Source organism: Lathyrus oleraceus, chromosome 3 (genome assembly GCF_024323335.1).
Source record: "Lathyrus oleraceus cultivar Zhongwan6 chromosome 3, CAAS_Psat_ZW6_1.0, whole genome shotgun sequence".
NCBI lineage: Eukaryota > Viridiplantae > Streptophyta > Magnoliopsida > Fabales > Fabaceae > Lathyrus > Lathyrus oleraceus.
The window spans coordinates 216412669-216433897 of record NC_066581.1 but is presented as its reverse complement, the minus strand read 5'-3'; the positions used below and the strand labels follow the sequence as shown (position 1 = coordinate 216433897).

The following is a 21229-nucleotide window of genomic DNA, read 5'->3' as shown; positions in this document are numbered from 1 at the left end:
CAAGAGACAAAACAAAAAGGGCGCCCGGAGAGATCAGCTCATCTCCTGCCTACGTACCTCATCTGGTATGAGGATCAGGGCGACGTAGTTCCCCTACGCAGGGACAAAGGACTAGCCTAACCAGATAACAAAGGGAGACACAACTAGGGAGACTACGACTCGAGCCTAGATGTTATCATGTAAATCATCCCTAAGTTAAGGTTGCTATCTAACTTGCACAGGGAGCAAGCTATCCTAACAGCATAGGCAAAAGCAAACAATCACAAATAGCACCCACTATATACACACAAAGTGGCCTCACACAAGGGTTAGGCTGTACAACACAAGTCATCTATAATCAGGTGATGTTAGCTCTTAACCCTAACATTGAGAGTTAGGGTGAAGCAGATGAAATAGGAAGTGAGGGGTGTGCCTCACAGCTCTTATCCCTGGCCTGGGAGAGCTTCAGACAAATGAAGTGTGGGTTCAGAAAGTGGGAACCCTTCTACACTTATGACTGACTCAACTGTACAACTGTACAAGGATCTTGGGTTAATATCCACAATGCATCAACACCAGTTGTGTGAGCAAAGGGATGACTCAACTGAATAGCAGGAGATGGATTGCACATCTCTTTTATCTGCCAATTGCCTTATCAAAGGACTTTGATATGTACAGGGACAAAAATAAACAAGCACAAGCATTGCCTCTTAAGGAGGACTTCAGACAGGTGCCTGACCAAATAACAGGCCAGGTCTTCCAGACTACATGGAGTTAGAGACATTATACCTCAATGCTCAGGCTATCAAGCAAAGCAAAAGCAAGTTCACAAAGGAACTATAGCAACTAAGGTACCTGAAAACAATCCAACATAATCAGTACTCGACTCAAACAAAAGTCAAACAGACAATGGTCAACAGTTAACTGTACACAGTCAAACAACAATCAAGCAAAGCAATGCACAAAGGTGCAAGCCACAAGGCCTAAGTACAAGTCTCAAAGCCTACAAAACAAACTCAAGGTTAGTCATAAACAAGCAATGGACCAACTCCAATTGAGTGCACATCATCAAGTATAAGCAATTGTGCTCTTTGACCTGAAACAAAGCTCAAACATTAAGCACTAACCACTAGGACAAGTCCTAGGGTCAAAGAGGGAGCAATAAACCAAAACAGAACATGAAAATTGGCATGAATCAAGCTTAAACAAATAATAACAACATCCAATTGGTCTCACATCCATATCATCAACCAATTTCATTTCATAAGGCAAAGAAGGCAAAGCATGCAATTTCAAAGCTCATAGAACCAAACAGAATGAATCAATCCACATCAACTCAAAAACAATTCAATAAATCCCAAGAAAAATCATGGCTCAACAGCATTCATCAAAGGATCATCACACCAAAATTCAATGCATTTGGACAATTGGAAGCAAGTCAAATAAAATCCATAAGACAAGGTAAGTCAAAACAAGCTCAAAGGAAGCACAAATTCATGCATCAACTTCACACAAGCATAAAACAGAACCCACACATGATAAATGCACCCAATCAAAGCCACAATACACTTCAAAGTGTCTAGAACACATGTGAAAAATTTCAAGCTCATAGGATAAACACCCACCATTTCACAAATCATCTAAGTTCATGACTCTCAAAAAGTCCACAAATGGTCAAACAGCAAAGAAATTCTCAAACAAATTGGAAATACACTCAAAAATTCTACAAACATTCATACTCAAACTTAACATCCAGAAGAATCAACATGCAAAAAATCAGATTAATTGGCATTGAAATGGCATGGCAAATAAAATCAGCAAGTCAAGCAAGCAAAGGTGTGACACACATTGTCACACCTACCTTAATCATATGATATCTCAACATCCAGACATGCTAAAAATGCAAACTCTATACCAAAATGTCCATGAATAAGTCTAGTTTAAGCACACAAAATTTCAAGAGTGTTGGATTAAAATCCATCATTTCACAAGCAAAATGGCAAGGCATGTCAAGAAAACACATGTATACACAATCCCTAAGCAACATTAAAATCCATGCGTGCACAAATTCTGGAAAAATCACCATAAAATTCTAGAGGTCATGAGGAAAATTATGCAAAAAACCTCATCTCAATTGGACAATTATTGATGGACTTATGAATTTTAGAAAATGCAATTGGAAATGAAATAAACATTGAAGAAAGAAAAGGAAATAATATGAATTAATTATTTAATTAGGTGGGAATGGGTGCTGAAGATGAAACTCAGCGTTTCATTTAAATGGGAAAAGTCAGCGCCCGGTCAACAGAAGCCACGAACCAATCGCGTGCTAGCATGGCTAAACAACATGACCAATCACAATGCAGCCCTGAAAACAACATGCAGCACTGAAAACCGTTCTCTAAAGATCCAACAGCGTGGCCAATGCAACAGTACCATCTTCCTCAACGCGTTTCATGCATGAACAGTGAGTATCCTCAAGAAATCAAGAACAAATATTTCCAGAACCTCAAATTGAACCTATCATCGTGTAGGTCCATCATGATACATTCATAATACATAAATATTTCATCAAGAAACCAACAAACATGTGCAAATCGAAGGAAACGAAAATCATCATCAAGACTTTAGTCACATGTAACTAACTCATTTGTGCATGAAAATTTGTGGGTCAAAGCTCATAGTAATCACAAGAGAGAGATCTATAACAATCACATAACAAAAATGAGAAATAAGAAGATCGATTCGGAACCTCTTGAAGAGCAGCCTTGTGATTTCGCGTGTTCCAGGCCTGGCAGTGCTTCAATCTTCCTCTAGCAAGCTTGTACAAGTGTATTGAAGTGATCTTGAAGTCCAATTGCTCTTGATTCAACAGATTTTTGCTTTCACCATGGATGAGTTCTTGCTTTGAACTGCTCCAAACTGCACGAAATGCTTTGATTCTCCCTTCAATCTTGCTCAGTGATGCTTCATAGTGATGAATTAGGCAATGAAATGCAATTTGATTTGAAGAAATTGAGAGAAAAAAATGAGAGAAAGTTTGAGAGAAATTTTGTAGATCTGAAAATTTGATGTGTGTTAGCAGAATTCTGTTAGGGTTTTTTTCTTTTATATGCTATGCTAAACATGCTTAATTATGCTAAACCAATTGCTAATGAAAATTAGGTTAAGTTTGGAGGTGTTTTTGACAAAACTTGAAAATTAGTGGTGCATGAAGTAATATGGACGTGAACAGTAGCCAATGCATGATCAAAACAGACTTATGCATCGATGTGAAATTCGTATGCATCAATGCGTAGCACATTTTGCCTTGCATGCATCGATGCGAAATTCGTATGCATCAATGCGTAACACATTTTGCCTTGCATGCATCGATGCGAAATTCGTATGCATCAATGCGTAACACCTTTTGCCTTGCATGCATCGATGCGAAATTCGTACGCATCAATGCGTAGCACATTTTGGCCATGCACGCTTGACAATGATTTGGTCATATCTCCTCAACCGTTCATCAGATTCTCATGATCTTGGACTTTTTGGAAATGGGAGAGAAAGATCTACAACTTTCATGTTCAACAAAATTTCATTTGAAGCTTTTTTGATGTTGGAAAGTTGAGTTGAAGTTGGTCCAAAACTTGCCATTTTTTTGGAAACTTTCAAATTACATGTCACTTTCCATTTGGGAAACTCTTGATCTGGCTTCAAAATCTTCAGGGTAGATGTTTGACATGATGAATGAGACTTGTATGGACATGAATGAGGCATCTCTAACCATCTCCCACCTTCAAATCCATGGTTGACTTGACAGCTGACTTCTGTTGACTTTCTAGGGTTTCAGATGAATTGATCATTGACTGATGAGCTTTGAGCCTTCAATCTTTGGCCAAACCACTTCAAAATGATCCTTGGGTCACATGAACTCATTGTACCAACCCTAGGGCTTTGATTCTATGGCAAATGCCCTTGCTTGCCTGCACCACTGAATCTCCTGACTAGTCTTGATTGATCTTGCCTGATGACTGTTGACTATGCAAATGATAATGCAATGAGCTATGCCATGGACAATGCAATGTTAATGACCTAAAATGAAAATGTATGTACAAAATGAGAGGTGCAAATTTGAGGTGCTACAGCTGCCCCTATTCAATCAGCTGGGAACCCGAATGGATGAGAGCAACGGATGTCATACTTTCAGGGTAAACAGGGATTGAATACCGAAAGAACCGGAAAATTTGCACCCTGCGGGGATCCAAGAAAGGAAAATACACCAACGGATGCTTCCAATGGGATCTGATACTTGTTACTGAACCAGTCAAGATGTTTACCAACGACTCCGCTGGGGATTTTGATTTTTTCAAAGGGAAACACGACCCGTCATCGAAGGATGATGGATGGGAACAAAGAAATCACAACTAGACGCCAACGGACAACTAGGAAAAACTCGACGTTTATCGAAACCAACGGAGAGGTGCACAGGCATTAATGAATGACTGGAAGAAAAGTACATCTAGATGTCAACGGACAACTAGGAAAAACTCAACGTTTACCAAGACCAACGGAGAGGTGACCAGACATCAACGGATGAATGGAAAGAAATGGGTACAACCAGACGTCATCGGACGAATGGGAAAAACTCAACGTTTATCGAAACCAACGGAGAGGTAACCAGACATCAGCGGATGAATGGGAAAGAAATACATCTAGATGTCAACGGACGACTAGGAAAAACTCGACGTTTATCGAAACCAACGGAGAGGAGAACTCACTAGGGATCTAGGTCACGACAGGGAGCAGACAGGAAGGAACACCAAGGATACCGGGTTGTAGGCACAAAACAGGTGACCGACCAAAGCGTGAATTGGTTTGCGTTCCAACACACTCATCATCCTGAAGAGGGCTAGAAAAGCGATCTTGTTAGAGGATGGTCATTCGATTCCACCGGGAATACGAATCTTACTCTGATGGTGAAAACAATCAAAAGATTGACCAAAGAGCGCATGAGATATATTATCTATAGCCGTCAAAACGTAGATAATACACTCGCATGGAAGATTATCCTAACCGGTTTGTAGGTTGTTAGAGGATAAATCGACCGAAATCGTGAATTGGTGTGTGTTCCAAAACACTCAACATCCTGAAGAGAGCGAGCAAAGCAATCTTGTTAAAGGATGGACATTCGATTCCGAACAAAGGAATACGAATCTTACTCTGATGGTGAAAACAATCAAAAGGTTGACCAAAGAGCGCATGAGATATATTATCTATAGCCGTCAAAACGTAGATAATACACTCGCATGGAAGATTATCCTAACCGGGTTGTAGGTTGTTAAAGGATAGATCGACCGAAAAAAGAAAGGCATCGGGATACCGAGACTAGGTATGCAAAGATGACCAATCAAAAGGGGAAACAACAAACATTACCGGCAAACGGTGAGTGAAAGAAGACCCACTGAGGATAAAATGGCTTACTCGGAGCAAATACCCACAAGGAAGGGGAAGACCCGCTAGGGATAAAGTTGCTTAATCAAAGCAAACACCCAAAAGGGGAAAGGACTATCAATACCGAAACTGGATAATGATAACCAAAAAGAGAGGATTATATCTACCGGTTAGTAGGTAGAAAACCACAACAAAGTAACCGTCATCGACTAGGATGAGCACAAGGGTTGACTCCACAACGGGGAGAAAAGAGGATTCACATCTACCGGTTTAGTAGGTAGAAGACCACAAAGATAGGACTTACAACTGCTGGGTAGTAGGTAGAAGCCAACAAACAATCTGCTGAGAGACAGAGTGAGAAAAAAGGATTTACAACTACCGGGTAGTAGGTTGAAGACCGCAAAGGTAGGACTTACAACTACTGGTTTGTAGGCAGAGGCCAACTATTCCGCTGAGGATAAGATGAATGAGTGCCGGTTAGTGAGCAACTATCCATTTATACCACAGGAAAGCACAAGAGACAGCCACAAGGAAGCCAGTTTAGGATCGATCTAAAAAGGCAGACTGAATCAAGACTCATCCTAATGAGGAAAGAACTCAATAGGGACAACCCATCCCGTTAGGTGTTTAGGGAGGGAACGAAAACAACCGTCATCCACGAGGATATAACTCAGTGGGGAGCGTAGAAGTAAATGACAGACACTTTCTGCTTAAGGGGTCGACTCTATATGAAGAGATCAGACACACCCACATCTACTAGGGGAGGATCTACTGGGGAGATCTGCATCACCAATTTGCAGGAGACAACCATCAACAGATACACGGCCACAGATGCAACATGAGTATCTGAATGCTATGATTATGCATGTATGCATTATGCATGAGGAATGTATGATGAATGCTGACAAACAGACATGCTAACACACATAGGTCCAGGAATCAACTATCAGGTGCTACTCTTCCAGAGGGAAGGCCAAAATCACCAGAGAGCAGAGAAAACCTGCTGGAGACTGGGACATCAGGGAATAACATCATCCTACAGGGGAGGAAGGCCACAAGAGGCTTCCGGAGGGATCGTCAATCACAACTGGAAAGAAGAGTTTAATGTACAGGCAGACACGCCACAACAACAACTCATGCTTAAGATCAGAGATATCAAGAAGCAACCAGATCTCTGATGAAGATAGCTAGGCATTGATAAAGCTCATCATGCTAACAAATTCCGCTGAGGAATCTATCTGAGGGGATGCCAAATTATTGGGATGTCAAAACACCAAATACCGAATCTTCGAAATAAAAGCACCCATGCCCGGGAGAGGAGAAGACTGCTCTGCTGGAGAGACGAAAGTTGAAGTCTTCAATAAGCACTCTGCTTGGGAACTGGCCCACAAAAATGTTCCAACAGCAAACTTGCCGGGGATGCCCCACAATAGGGCTCAAACAGCACTCTACTGGGGATACACCACCATAGAGCTAACAGGGAATTGGAGAGAGAATGTTGCGCTGCCGGGGACATGAAGATAAACAACTTCAACCAACACTGCACTGAGCAACCTTGCTGAGGAGAAACCATAAGAAGTTCTACAGGAAAAAGATACAGTTAGGCTCGAGATACGAACAAATGTCTTACCTGTTGGTAATCATACCACCCTTGGGAGAGCACTGCGGATCTCCTAAGTATCCTTCCATCATTGTGAATGTTCACTTTGTTTAAGAACAATTTTGTAAAAAATTTGTTTATTTTGAAAACAATGATACTTTATCAATTAAAACATGCAAAACATTTGTTGAGTTGAAACAAATAAGAGTGCAAATAATTGGATAAAAACTCAAATTGATGTGATGGAATGGTAGTCTGCAAATGGCAGGACTCCATAGATCTGTACAAGTTTGAAATCGGTGATATATATTGGAGAGGGCTACATTGAACATAATGACCTTTTCTCTACCATTCCGAATTTCGATGTATCCAAAGCTTCAGTCGACGACGAATCGAGAATCCCTGACGGATGACAGATGTAGAACACGGTCTTGTCAGGATGCAGTTACTTGCCAAATCCCTAATTTTTGCCTAGATTGCCCCAGTGTGAGGTGCTCAATCTAGCGGGATGCAAATTCTTTTTTCCCAATGTCTCTAACTTTTGCCTGGATCGCCCTTTCGGGTTTTCAATCCACCGAGACGCTCCTTTTTTCCTAAGTCGCCCTTTGGGGTGTTCGACTTAGCGAGCTATTCTGCTTTTTTTGTTTTAGGCGAAGTATTTCCTGACTACATCTGGAATTCACAGGACGAGTGAACTTCTTCGTCCATTGTTGTAAGTGTCAAAGCACCGCCTGAAAAGGCTCTCTTGACAACATATGGACATTCATAGCTTGGGGTTCACTTGCCCCTGGAATCGGGCGCGAAAGACAAGACTTTCTTGAGCACAAGGTCACCTTCTCGGAACACACGAGGCTTGACCTTCTTATCGAATGATTTCTTCACTCTCTGCTGATGTAACTGACCATGACACATGGCAATTAATCTCTTCTTTTCGATCAGATTCACTTGGTCGTAACGACTCTGAATCCATTCAGCATCAGTCTACTTGGGACTTTGAGGGTGCTATTATTCTTTTGTTTCTTTCTTTCTTTTTCTTTCTTTTGACTTTCTTTTGATTTCTTTTGATTTTGCACCCTCCTCTTTTTTCTCTTTCTTTTTTCTCTTTTTTTTTTAGTTTTTTTTATGCCCTAGTTGGCTGTTCTGCTGATTCTCGAGATACAGCTGAGTGATCTTCTTTTCTTGCTCAAGAAGTCGGGGAATCTCGTCAGGAATCCCTTCAACATCATCTTCTTCCGCTTCGAATACAGGGAATTCAAAATTGGGAGATGACGTCGGATCATTATGTTCAATGGGTTTAAGAATCAACCTGCATAATGATTTTGATATGAAAAGCTTTCGGAAATCAAACAAGACAATCGTTATGCAGATGAAAAGATTGCTTTTATTCTTGTTTTTTGGGGTTTTTTGTGATCATCAATTTCATGTAAAAAGCGAAAATGGAAAACAAATGGAAAAACAAATGTTTTAACATGCTTTTATTTGAATGAAAATATCATTGCACAAAATGTTGCCAACAATGTCATCACTTCTCCTTTTGGCGTGGGAGAAGGGTTTTTAAACAAAGTGATTATTACTCTGACTTATGAAAAAACTGTAGGAACGCCCACAGTGACCCAATTGCGATAGATCCCTCCAGGGATGACAAATGTCAGAATCCTTTGCATCAGCAGCCTCTGCTTTCGAACAAACCTCTTCGTTGAAGACTTCAGAAGAAAAGCCGACGCCAGCCCGGGGCTTGTTATCTTCACGCTTGATTACCATTGGGACCTAAGTCCTCAAAGCTCAGAATCCCTGATCTGATAAGGTCCTGCACCTTATTCTTCAACTGAAAGCAGCTTTCCACATCATGACCAGGAGCACCCGAATGATACACACAATGCTGATCAGGCTTATACCACCACCGAGGGTTGACGGGTACAGCCGGCGGGTCTCTGGGAGTAATCAAGTTCCGCTCTATCAAAGAGGGATACAACTCTGTGTACGACATAGGAATCGGATCAAAAATGATCTTCTTCCTCTCATTACTTGTACTGGATTGATTACCATTGTGAGGCTGGTAAGCCTGCTGCTGAGGACGATGTTGTTGATGTTGATATTGCTGAGCTGGTCTTCTCTGCTGTTGTTGAGGTTGAGTTGCTGGAATAGTCACAGCAGCAGCCTGACGATACTGTCCTCTGTTCACATTCCTTCGACGGTGCACAGCATTTGTTTCACTCTCTCCCCTTTTGGGTGCCCCAGAGTATGTCTTTTTAGAATTCGAAGAACTTGAAGAGCCAGGATCTTGTATCTTTCCTGCTTTGATAAGACTCTCAGTCCTCTCTCCGCAGATTACAACATCTGAAAAGCTACTGAACGGGCAACTCCCCATGAGGTCCATGAACACACCCTGCAAGGTCCCGATGAACATGTCAGTCAACTCTCTTTCCAACAGCGGAGGTTGCACTCTTGCGGCTAGCTCACGCCATCTCTGGGCGTACTCTTTGAAGCTCTCCCCAGTCTTCTGACACAAGCTCTACAGTTGGGTTCGGCTCGGAGCCATATCCATGTTATGCTTGTACTGCCTCAAGAAGGCTTCACCCAGATCTTTCCAGCTTCTGACTGATTCTTTCTTCAGATCCATGTACCAGTCCAAAGACGCTCCAGACAAACTGTCTTGGAAAAAGTACATCCACATCTTCTCATCGTTAGTGTATGCGGAGATCTTCCTGTAATAAGCATGTACATGAGTGCGAGGATAGGAAGTACCATTATATTTGTCAAAAGAAGGCGCCTTGAATTTGTAGGGGATCCTCAGCCCATCAACCAAACCCATATCGGTTACATCGAACCCCAGAGAGTTCTGACACTCCATGGCTCGGATTTTCTCAACAAGGGCATCCACTTTTCTATCCCTCTCTCCAGTTCTCACAACTTCATCATCGTCACTGAGCAGTGTGAACATATCCTTTTGTCTATCAACAATCGGAGCAGGATGACGAACAGGAGCTCGGGTAGCTCTGGCGTTGACAGTCTCTGCAGCAAGAGGATGTCCGTTGATTCTGATACCCCTCAATTCATCCCCTACAGTGTAGTCATTGACGGGAGCAGCAGCAATGTTCTCATGAACGGGTACGCCCACTGGCGACGCGCGGTTGGACTGCGGAATCACGGTTTCTTGTCTCTGAACCAGAGCTCTAAGCTCTTCCTGACCTTGCGCAACCCCTTGCATCATCGTCATAAACTGGGCCATGTTCGCCCTCATCTCAGCCAACTCCGTTTGAACTTGATCCATAATTCTCTGATGATTCAATCTGGTTGAGTAGCGGTGCGGTCGACGGTCAGCAATCCTGTCTCAGTCAGGAACCAAAGTGAGAAGCCTCTCCAAACATGTCTGTAATACAAGGATGCTATGTGCATGATATGCATGATATGGGTACTATTTTATCATGAATGATCCTGATAAAGGCTATGCGTATGCGAGTTAACTTTTTTTCTGTTTTTTTTTTTATGCATTATTTTTTTTTTGAAAAACAAACATGCTATGATGCAGATGATGCGAACATGACTGGTCAGGCGGTGCATCTCAAGGCACAGGATCAAAGCTTCGGCTCGAACTCGGAACCACAATTCATCTGAAACCCAAAGTCATCTGATAAACTGTCATCTGAAGAACCAAGAGTCACCAACAGGATCACAAGTCACCAACAAGTCACCGACAAGTCACCAACTGTACCTGTAGTAATGATCATTCCCTCCCCACTCACGGGTGTCATCTAGGCCAGGGTAAGGTCGAGAGAAACGCAGGATAAACAACCCTTTCAAGAATATCATCCTGTGCACACCCGATGTATGCACTGATAATACCCCATCAGAGTCTGAACTGCTCGTGATATCAATGTTCCGCTAAGTGGCGCATACCACCCGCTTCCCATGAATCACTTTATTCCTAGGTTTCCTAGATTTCACTCATAGCCTGGGTATTGGGCCTTTTACCTCGAGTAACTCCCACCCCAAACAGAGAAACACAGCACAGCCAGCACAGATGAATGTGAATGAATGCAAACATTAATGCACACATAAATGCAAACAATAAATAAATGAATGCAATAAATAAAACAGCAAACAGCAACCAAAACCCTAACCTAGAGAACGCTAGGAGAGACTCGCTTAGGGAAGATGGACCAGCAAGAGGTCAACTTCTCTAGTCATCCCCAGCAGAGTCGCCAGCTGTCGCATTACGCGAAAAACCGGCGGGAAAACAGAACAACAGAGCCGCCATCGTGCGTTATTTATCCCAAAAGAGGGAAAGGAAACGCTCGAAGTAAACCTGGAAAGAACATGGTCTCGCGACCAAAGAGAATGGGATCGGGAGTCGGTTATGCGAAGGGAAGGTATTAGCACCCCTACGCATCTGTCGTACTCGACGGGATCCACGCACAAAAGGAAGGAAAATGGTTGCTAAACACTGCTCAAATACAAACATACACTGGCTGAAAGAGACACAGAAAACAAAAGAAACTGACTCGGCAGGATATCGCATCCTGGGCCTACGTAGTCTATCAGGCATAGACATCAGAGTCGACGTAGTTCGGACTGGGGGAAAACATGCTCGCTAGGATGTCGCATCCTATGCATACGTATCTTCTTGGACTAAAGAAGAATCAGAGCACTCGTAGCTCAGCTAACGCACGCAAGACAAAACAACACAGGAAATCGACTGCCAATCGCTGGGCTTACGTCAAACTCCTACACAAAAGGCAAACATGGAAACCGAATGCCAATCGCTGGACTTACATCAGACTCCAAACCAAACACACACACACTGGAAACCAAATGCCAATTGCTGGACTTACATCGGACTCCAAGCACACAACAATAGGATACGGAATGCCAATCGCTGGTCTTACATCCATCTCCTAACGCACACAAGAGACAAAACAAAAAGGGCGCCCGGAGAGATCAGCTCATCTCCTGCCTACGTACCTCATCTGGTATGAGGATCAGGGCGACGTAGTTCCCCTGCGCAGGGACAAAGGACTAGCCTAACCAGATAACAAAGGGAGACACAACTAGGGAGACTACGACTCGAGCCTAGATGTTATCATGCAAATCATCCCTAAGTTAAGGTTGCTATCTAACTTGCACAGGGAGCAAGCTATCCTAACAGCACAGGCAAAAGCAAACAATCACAAATAGCACCCACTATATACACACAAAGTGACCTCACACAAGGGTTAGGCTGTACAACACAAGCCATCTATAATCAGGTGATGTTAGCTCTTAACCCTAACATTGAGAGTTAGGGTGAAGCAGATGAAATAGGAAGTGAGGGGTGTGCCTCACAGCTCTTATCCCTGGCCTGGGAGAGCTTCAGACAAATGAAGTGTGGGTTCAGAAAGTGGGAACCCTTCTACACTTATGATTGACTCAACTGTACAACTGTACAAGGATCTTGGGTTAATATCCACAATGCATCAACACCAGTTGTGTGAGCAAAGGGATGACTCAACTGAATAGCAGGAGATGGATTGCACATCTCTTTTATCTGCCAATTGCCTTATCAAAGGACTTTGATATGTACAGGGACAAAAATAAACAAGCACAAGCATTGCCTCTTAAGGAGGACTTCGGACAGGTGCCTGACCAAATAACAGGCCAGGTCTTCCAGACTACATGGAGTTAGAGACATTATACCTCAATGCTCAGGCTATCAAGCAAAGCAAAAGCAAGTTCACAAAGGAACTATAGCAACTAAGGTACCTGAAAACAATCCAACATAATCAGTACTCGACTCAAACAAAAGTCAAACAGACAATGGTCAACAGTTAACTGTACACAGTCAAACAACAATCAAGCAAAGCAATGCACAAAGGTGCAAGCCACAAGGCCTAAGTACAAGTCTCAAAGCCTACAAAACAAACTCAAGGTTAGTCATAAACAAGCAATGGACCAACTCCAATTGAGTGCACATCATCAAGTATAAGCAATTGTGCTTTTTGACCTGAAACAAAGCTCAAACATTAAGCACTAACCACTAGGACAAGGCCTAGGGTCAAAGAGGGAGCAATAAACCAAAACAGAACATGAAAATTAGCATGAATCAAGCTTAAACAAATAAGAAAAACATCCAATTGGTCTCACATCCATATCATCAACCAATTTCATTTCATAAGGCAAAGAAGGCAAAGCATGCAATTTCAAAGCTCATAGAACCAAACAGAATGAATCAATCCACATCAACTCAAAAACAATTCAATAAATCCCAAGAAAAATCATGGCTCAACAGCATTCATCAAAGGATCATCACACCAAAATTCAATGCATTTGGACAATTGGAAGCAAGTCAAATAAAATCTATAAGACAAGGTAAGTCAAAACAAGCTCAAAAGAAGCACAAATTCATGCATCAACTTCACACAAGCATAAAACAGAACCCACACATGATAAATGCACCCAATCAAAGCCACAATACACTTCAAATTGTCTAGAACACATGTGCAAAATTTCAAGCTCATAGGATAAACACCCACCATTTCACAAATCATTTAAGTTCATGACTCTCAAAAAGTCCACAAATGGTCAAACAGCAAAGAAATTCTCAAACAAATTGGAAATGCACTCAAAAATTCTACAAACCTTCATACTCGAACTTAACATCCAGAAGAATCAACATGCGAAAAATCAGATTAATTGGCATTGAAATGGCATGGCAAATAAAATCAGCAAGTCAAGCAAGCAAAGGTGTGACACACATTGTCACACCTACCTTAATCATATCATATCTCAACATCCAGACATGCTAAAAATGCAAACTCTATACCAAAATGTCCATGAATAAGTCTAGTTTAAGCACACAAAATTTCAAGACTGTTGGATTAAAATCCATCATTTCACAAGCAAAATGGCAAGGCATGTCAAGAAAACACATGTATACACAATCCCTAAGCAACATTAAAATCCATGCGTGCACAAATTCTGGAAAAATCACCATAAAATTCTAGAGGTCATGAGGAAAATTATGCAAAAAACCTCATCTCAATTGGACAATTATTGATGGACTTATGAATTTTAGAAAATGCAATTGGAAATGAAATAAACATTGGAGAAAGAAAAGGAAATAATATGAATTAATTATTTAATTAGGTGGGAATGGGTGCTGAAGATGAAACTCAGCGTTTCATTTAAATGGGAAAAGTCAGCGCCCGGTCAACAGAAGCCACGAACCAATCGCGTGCTAGCATGGCTAAACAACATGACCAATCACAGTGCAGCCCTGAAAACAACATGCAGCACTGAAAACCGTTCTCTAAAGATCCAACAGTGTGGTCAATGCAACAGTACCATCTTCCTCAACGCGTTTCATGCATGAACAGTGAGTATCCTCAAGAACTCAAGAACAAATATTTCCAGAACCTCAAATTGAACCTATCATCGTGTAGGTCCATCATGATACATTCATAATACATAAATATTTCATCAAGAAACCAACAAACATGTGCAAATCGAAGGAAACGAAAATCATCATCAAGACTTTAGTCACATGTAACTAACTCATTTGTGCATGAAAATTCGTGGTTCAAAGCTCATAGTAATCACAAGAGAGAGATCTATATCAATCACATAACAAAAATGAGAAATAAGAAGATCGATTTGGAACCTCTTGAAGAGCAGTCTTGTGATTTCGCGTGTTCCAGGCCTGGCAATGCTTCAATCTTCCTCTAGCAAGCTTGTACAAGTGTATTGAAGTGATCTTGAAGTCCAATTGCTCTTGATTCAACAGATTTTTGCTTTCACCATGGATGAGTTCTTGCTTTGAATTGTTCCAAACTGCACGAAATGCTTCGATTCTCCCTTCAATCTTGCTCAGTGATGCTTCATAGTGATGAATTAGGCAATGAAATGCAATTTGATTTGAAGAAATTGAGAGAAAAAAATGAGAGAAAGTTTGAGAGAAATTTTGTAGATCTGAAAATTTGATGTGTGTTAGCAGAATTCTGTTAGGGTTTTTTTCTTTTATATGCTATGCTAAACATGCTTAATTATGCTAAACCAATTGCTAATGAAAATTAGGTTAAGTTTGGAGGTGTTTTTGACAAAACTTGAAAATTAGTGGTGCATGAAGTAATATGGACGTGAACAGTAGCCAATGCATGATCAAAACAGACTTATGCATCGATGCGAAATTCGTATGCATCAATGCGTAGCACATTTTGCCTTGCATGCATTGATGCGAAATTCGTATGCATCAATGCGTAACACATTTTTCCTTGCATGCATCGATGCGAAATTCGTATGCATCAATGCGTAACACCTTTTGCCTTGCATGCATCGATGCGAAATTCGTACGCATCAATGCGTAGCACATTTTGGCCATGCACACTTGACAATGATTTGGTCATATCTCCTCAACCGTTCATCAGATTCTCATGATCTTGGACTTTTTGGAAATGGGAGAGAAAGATCTACAACTTTCATGTTCAACAAAATTTCATTTGAAGCTTTTTTGATGTTGGAAAGTTGAGTTGAAGTTGGTCTAAAACTTGCCATTTTTTTGGAAACTTTCAAATTACATGTCACTTTCCATTTGGGAAACTCTTGATCTGGCTTCAAAATCTTTAGGGTAGATGTTTGACATGATGAATGAGACTTGTATGGACATGAATGAGGCATCTCTAACCATCTCCCACCTTCAAATCCATGGTTGACTTGACAGCTGACTTCTGTTGACTTTCTAGGGTTTCAGATGAATTGATCATTGACTGATGAGCTTTGAGCCTTCAATCTTTGGCCAAACCACTTCAAAATGATCCTTGGGTCACATGAACTCATTGTACCAACCCTAGGGCTTTGATTCTATGGCAAATGCCCTTGCTTGCCTGCACCACTGAATCTCCTGACCAGTCTTGATTGATCCTGCCTGATGACTGTTGACTATGCAAATGATAATGCAATGAGCTATGCCATGGACAATGCAATGTTAATGACCTAAAATGAAAATGTATGTACAAAATGAGAGGTGCAAATTTGAGGTGCTACAGTTATTTCTTTTAAGTGTTTGGTGCCCCAATATCATGGTGCCCAAGAAAGCAACATGTGGTGGCATTATCATCATGTGAGGCTAAGTATATAGCAGGATCATATGCTGCTTGTCAAGTAATCTTGATCAGATTTGTGTTGGATGAGATGGAGGTCAAAGTAAAGAAACCTTTGATGTTGCCGATCAACAACAAGTCAGCCATCAATCTTGCAAAGAATTCAGTTATGCATGGAAGAAGTAAGCACATTGAAGCTAGATTCACTTCCTGAAGGAGAAGGTAAATCAATGTGAACTTGAAATAAGATATTGCTCGAGTGAAGCACAGTTGGCCCACCTTTTCACTAAAGGATTGAAGATCGATAAATTCCTAACTTTGAGAAAGAAATTAGGAATAGTTCAAATCGATTATGATTAACTTGTGTTTAGCAATTTTGATTATAAGGGGGTATGTTGTGATATAATCCAAATTATTTAGTTAGTTAGATAGTTTATTATAGTTACTTGGGTAACAAGTAACCAACTTGTATATATACACGTGCATAGTGTAATGCGATAATAACAATTCAATACAATTACTTTCATTCTCTCTTTCATTCCTTCCTCGCCCATGTGCATCAACACTAACACAAACAACAACATTTATCAACATAAAACAACATCAACTTGTTTTAACATGAAAAATAAATTACCATAACAAAACAACAACGTACCTCAACAATAACTTAAACCCTTTACTAATATTTGCAAAAATAACAATACAAAAACTACAATCACATCTTAACAACAAGAAAACAATAAACCAATGTTTCACGTATATTTTGAACAAGAAAAACAAGACAAACATTTTGACCAACAATACATCAACTTATAGAATGTTTCACGAACGTACCTTTCATTAAAAGATATGTGAAGAACTAAGAGAAAGAAATGGGTTACTTGTCTCATCATGCAAAGATTCGTGAAACTTTTTCTTGATTCATAATAGTGGGAGAAGTTATATTGGAGTTTTGAAAGATTTTGATAAGACGAGAGAAGTTATAGTTTCCAATGAGGGCAGTATTCTAAACTGATCTTAGTTAGCTTTTAAAGATAATATATTTCACCACGGCTGACAAAAAGAATTCTGATAAAATATCATTATATTTGACTACGAGTCTTTATATTATTCATGATAAAAGATATTTAATTTTTATTTATAAATAAAAATTAAAGGAACACCTTTATTTAACAAAATAAATATAAATTTGCAGGTACGAGAATTCGAAACATGACACTGCATTAAATATCAAACGGTTGGTTTTATGAACCGTGATTATATGGAATTAAAAAAAAAGCGCCTAATATGTTTTTTTTAATAGTGTGGTGATCAATTAATTTGTAATACTTGCGACTTTTTTACTCCATTATCCTATATTTGAACATTTATTTCCAATCTACCCCATACTGAAAAAAAAAACTTTCAAGAATATCCTATTTTTAGAATATACTCCTCCAATATCCTATTTTTAGAATATACTCCTCCAATGAATGAACAAGTTTATAAAGACTTTTTTGGGTAGAATGGACTCGGTCAATGGATGACCGAGTGAATGAAGGATCAAACTTTTTTATTTTTTTAAAATTTAAATACATTTTTATTATTAATATTTTTAATATAAATAAAAAATAAAAATAAAAAATATTCTTCAACAACTAGGTCATCCATTGGCCGAATCCCAACACTACAAAAAAAAGCTATCAATGACTCATCCACCCATTGGACGAGTGCATTAATTCTTAAAATGACATTTATGTACACTCTAAAAACAAGGCAATTTAAGAACTTTTTCCAAAATGAGATAGATTGAGAATAAATTTTCAAATATGAAGCAAAGCAGTAAAAAAAAGTAGTCGATGCATCACATCTCTTACTTGTTCCCCTGTCATATCTCTCTTGTGAGAAAGGGGTTTGATGTGGGAGACGTGTTGGAAATTTGCTTCCTCCTTGTGTTCAGTAGAGTGAAATGCTCTAATAACTCAAGTATTTTCAAAGATAATAATACAATTATTTTATCAATTTTTAATGCATTGTTAGTATTATCTTCAAGAATCAGTTTGTTATACAAATTGTTAGTGAGGTAGAATTTTATTTCCTGCACGCGTCATGATCTGGAAATTTAGGAACATAATCACCTATATGTAATGATTACTAAATCAATAAAGAATATGCCAGTATTGAAACCAAATTCTATTTTCCACTTAATCTTCTGAAATCCTTATACTCGAAACGAAATCCTTGTTAAATTCCAATTTTTAAACATATCTTGTCTCGAGCGAAAATTTTGTTGATAAATAATAATTTTTAGTTATTATAAATCACTTTAAAAAATTATATAAAACTATAAATTATAATATTAATTAATTATTAATATTATTTTTTATTACACTCTTAAATATTTTTTATTTATTTTAGTGTTTGAAATTTATTTTTATCATACAATTAAGAAGGATAACTTTATGAATTTTTTTTATATATTTTTTCTATACAACCATGATTATATTTCTTAAAATATATTAAAATATTAAAAACGATTTATATTAAAGAAATAGAGAGAGTATATAAATAGATTTTATGGATATTTTTCAACTTTAAAATTATTTTTATGCAAATATGATATAAAGACGAAATGACAAGAACATTTCAATAAATTTCTCTTTTAGTATAAAAATTTCAGCTAAAATATAGAATATGATACCGATGATATTCTATCTGTTATTTATATGTACATTAAAATAGGCCAAATATCTTTTATGAGCGCTTAGATTTAATTTTTTTTGTTTAAAATAATTTGTTGATTGAGTCCATCTTACTAAAAATAAAAAAATAAAAAAATTTATATGTTTAAATCTGTGTCTTATATTTATTGTCTTTAAACAACTATTAATTAAACTATTTTAATATGATTTAAATTTAATATTAATAATAATGTAAAAGCCAAAGGTTTAATTTTGATGTGGATTGTTGAACTAATAGAAATTTGACATCTGTGAAATGTAGGGTACATGATGGATGGATATCATATCATATCATCAACACTAACAATTTCTCAACATTATATTTAAAAATATCCAAAATAAATAAATAAAATTAAACAAAAGATGATCCACTTCGAACTGTAGTTGACATCTGGTGTCTAGTGGCCACACGAGCTTTACCACTAACCCTTATGGCTATGTCCATATGCAATTCATCACAATGCTTCGTTCTCTCCACTCTCTCTTCTCCACGGTAAGCCATAAACTCTACAAAAATTATTGGTTACTCTCCTAATTACGGTTCCATTTTGTTATTTACTGTATAAAGTTTACAATTTTTTAGGAATATTCTGTGACCGAGATGGTGTTTTGAGTCCTTTTTGGATTTTTTTAGGGTTTTATAGTTTCATATGATAAGTATGGATACTTTGCTCAAAACACCAAACAAGCTTCAATTTTTGCAACCACTTCATGGCTATTCTGAAAAATTGGCTAATTGTTCAGCTTCTTTTAAGTTGCAACACCATGATGTTAGATTTGGTTTCAAGAAAAAACCTATTTTGAGGGCTAGTAGCAGTGCCCTTTTGGAGCTTGTTCCTGAATTTAAGAAGGAGAATTTGGATTTTGAACTTCCTTTGTATGATTCAACAAAGGGAACTGTTGTGGATCTTGCAGTTGTTGGAGGTGGTCCTGCGGGGCTTGCGGTAGCACAGCAGGTTTCTGAGGCAGGGCTTTCGGTTTGCGCTATTGATCCGAATCCTAGATTGATTTGGCCGAATAATTATGGTGTTTGGGTGGATGAGTTTGAAGCGATGGATTTACTTGATTGCCTTGATAAGACTTGGTCTGGTGCTGTTGTTTATATCGATAATAAAACTAAAAAGGATTTGGATAGGCCTTATGGTAGGGTTAATAGGAAGCTTTTGAAGTCGAAGATGCTTCAGAAATGCATATCGAATGGTGTAAAGTTTCATCAAGCAAAAGTCATGAAGGTTGTTCATGAGGAATCTAAATCGTTGCTGATTTGTAACGACGGTGTCACGGTTCAGGCTACTGTGGTTCTTGATGCTACTGGCTTTTCAAGATGCCTTGTACAGTATGATCAACCGTATAATCCAGGTTACCAAGTTGCGTACGGAATTTTGGCTGAGGTTGATGAACATCCGTTTGATGTTGATAAAATGCTTTTTATGGACTGGAGAGATTCGCATCTGGATGATAACATGGAGCTCAAGGAGAGAAATAGTAAAATACCTACCTTTTTATACGCAATGCCGTTTTCGTCCACCAAGATATTTCTCGAAGAAACGTCTCTTGTTGCGCGGCCTGGGTTAAGGATGGAAGATATACAAGAAAGAATGGTTGCTAGGTTGAAACACTTGGGTATCAATGTGAAAAGCATTGAAGAAGATGAACACTGTGTGATTCCCATGGGCGGTCCTCTCCCGGTTCTCCCTCAAAGAGTTGTTGGAATTGGCGGTACGGCCGGGATGGTGCATCCTTCAACTGGTTACATGGTAGCAAAGACCCTAGCTGCAGCTCCTATCGTTGCCAATGCTATCGTTCAGTATCTTGGTTCTGATCGAGGTCTTTTAGGAAACGAAGTATCTGCGCAAGTATGGAAAGACTTATGGCCGATACAAAAGAGACGACAAAGGGAGTTCTTCTGTTTTGGTATGGACATCTTACTCAAGCTTGATTTACCTGGAACAAGGAGATTTTTCGATGCGTTTTTTAATCTGGAACCTCATTATTGGCATGGATTCTTATCGTCGAGACTGTATCTTCCCGAGCTGCTACTTTTTGGACTGTCTCTATTTTCTTATGCTTCAAATACATCTAGGGTAGAGATTATGGCAAAGGGAACTCTTCCTTTAGTAAATATGGTCAACAACTTGATAAAAGATAAAGAATAAGGTTATCTTCTGCTGTATGCTACATATGTTATGCGCGTCGAAACGCGTAGTTTACTACTGATGATATTATAGATTTCCATTGAGTATATTGTTTGATTGGTTTTAATGTCTGTTGGTTTTGGAGTCATTGTTAGTTAATCTCTATGTTGTCAAAGAAACTCAACTCTTTTGCTTCATTTAGAGAGTAGAGTGCTTAAGGAAATCTAACTGAAGATGAGGTTTTTCAACTTCAGCGTTACAATGTTTTCTTATCTATCACATCTA

At 39.1% G+C, this 21229-nt stretch overlaps 1 protein-coding gene across 2 annotated transcripts; it reads left to right on the top strand.

The window, feature by feature from the left end:
- The first annotated feature begins 19136 nt into the window (after window positions 1-19136).
- LOC127126417 (lycopene beta cyclase, chloroplastic/chromoplastic) lies at window positions 19137-21051 on the top strand. Of its 2 annotated transcripts, none has more exons than XM_051055345.1 (2): window positions 19137-19302; window positions 19393-21051. In XM_051055345.1, exon 2 carries the CDS (start codon window positions 19460-19462, stop codon window positions 20963-20965), a length of 1506 nt encoding a protein of 501 aa, XP_050911302.1. In that variant the 5' UTR covers window positions 19137-19302; window positions 19393-19459; the 3' UTR covers window positions 20966-21051. The 2 variants fall into 2 exon arrangements, with proteins under 2 accessions (XP_050911302.1, XP_050911303.1); XM_051055346.1 differs by having other exon boundaries at window positions 19138-19302; window positions 19444-21051.
- Window positions 21052-21229: the final 178 nt, after the last annotated feature.

Bases quoted from the DNA above. Each gene is read 5' to 3' on its own strand.
- LOC127126417 (XM_051055345.1), top strand. From the start codon at position 19,460: ATGATAAGTATGGATACTTTGCTCAAAACACCAAACAAGCTTCAATTT.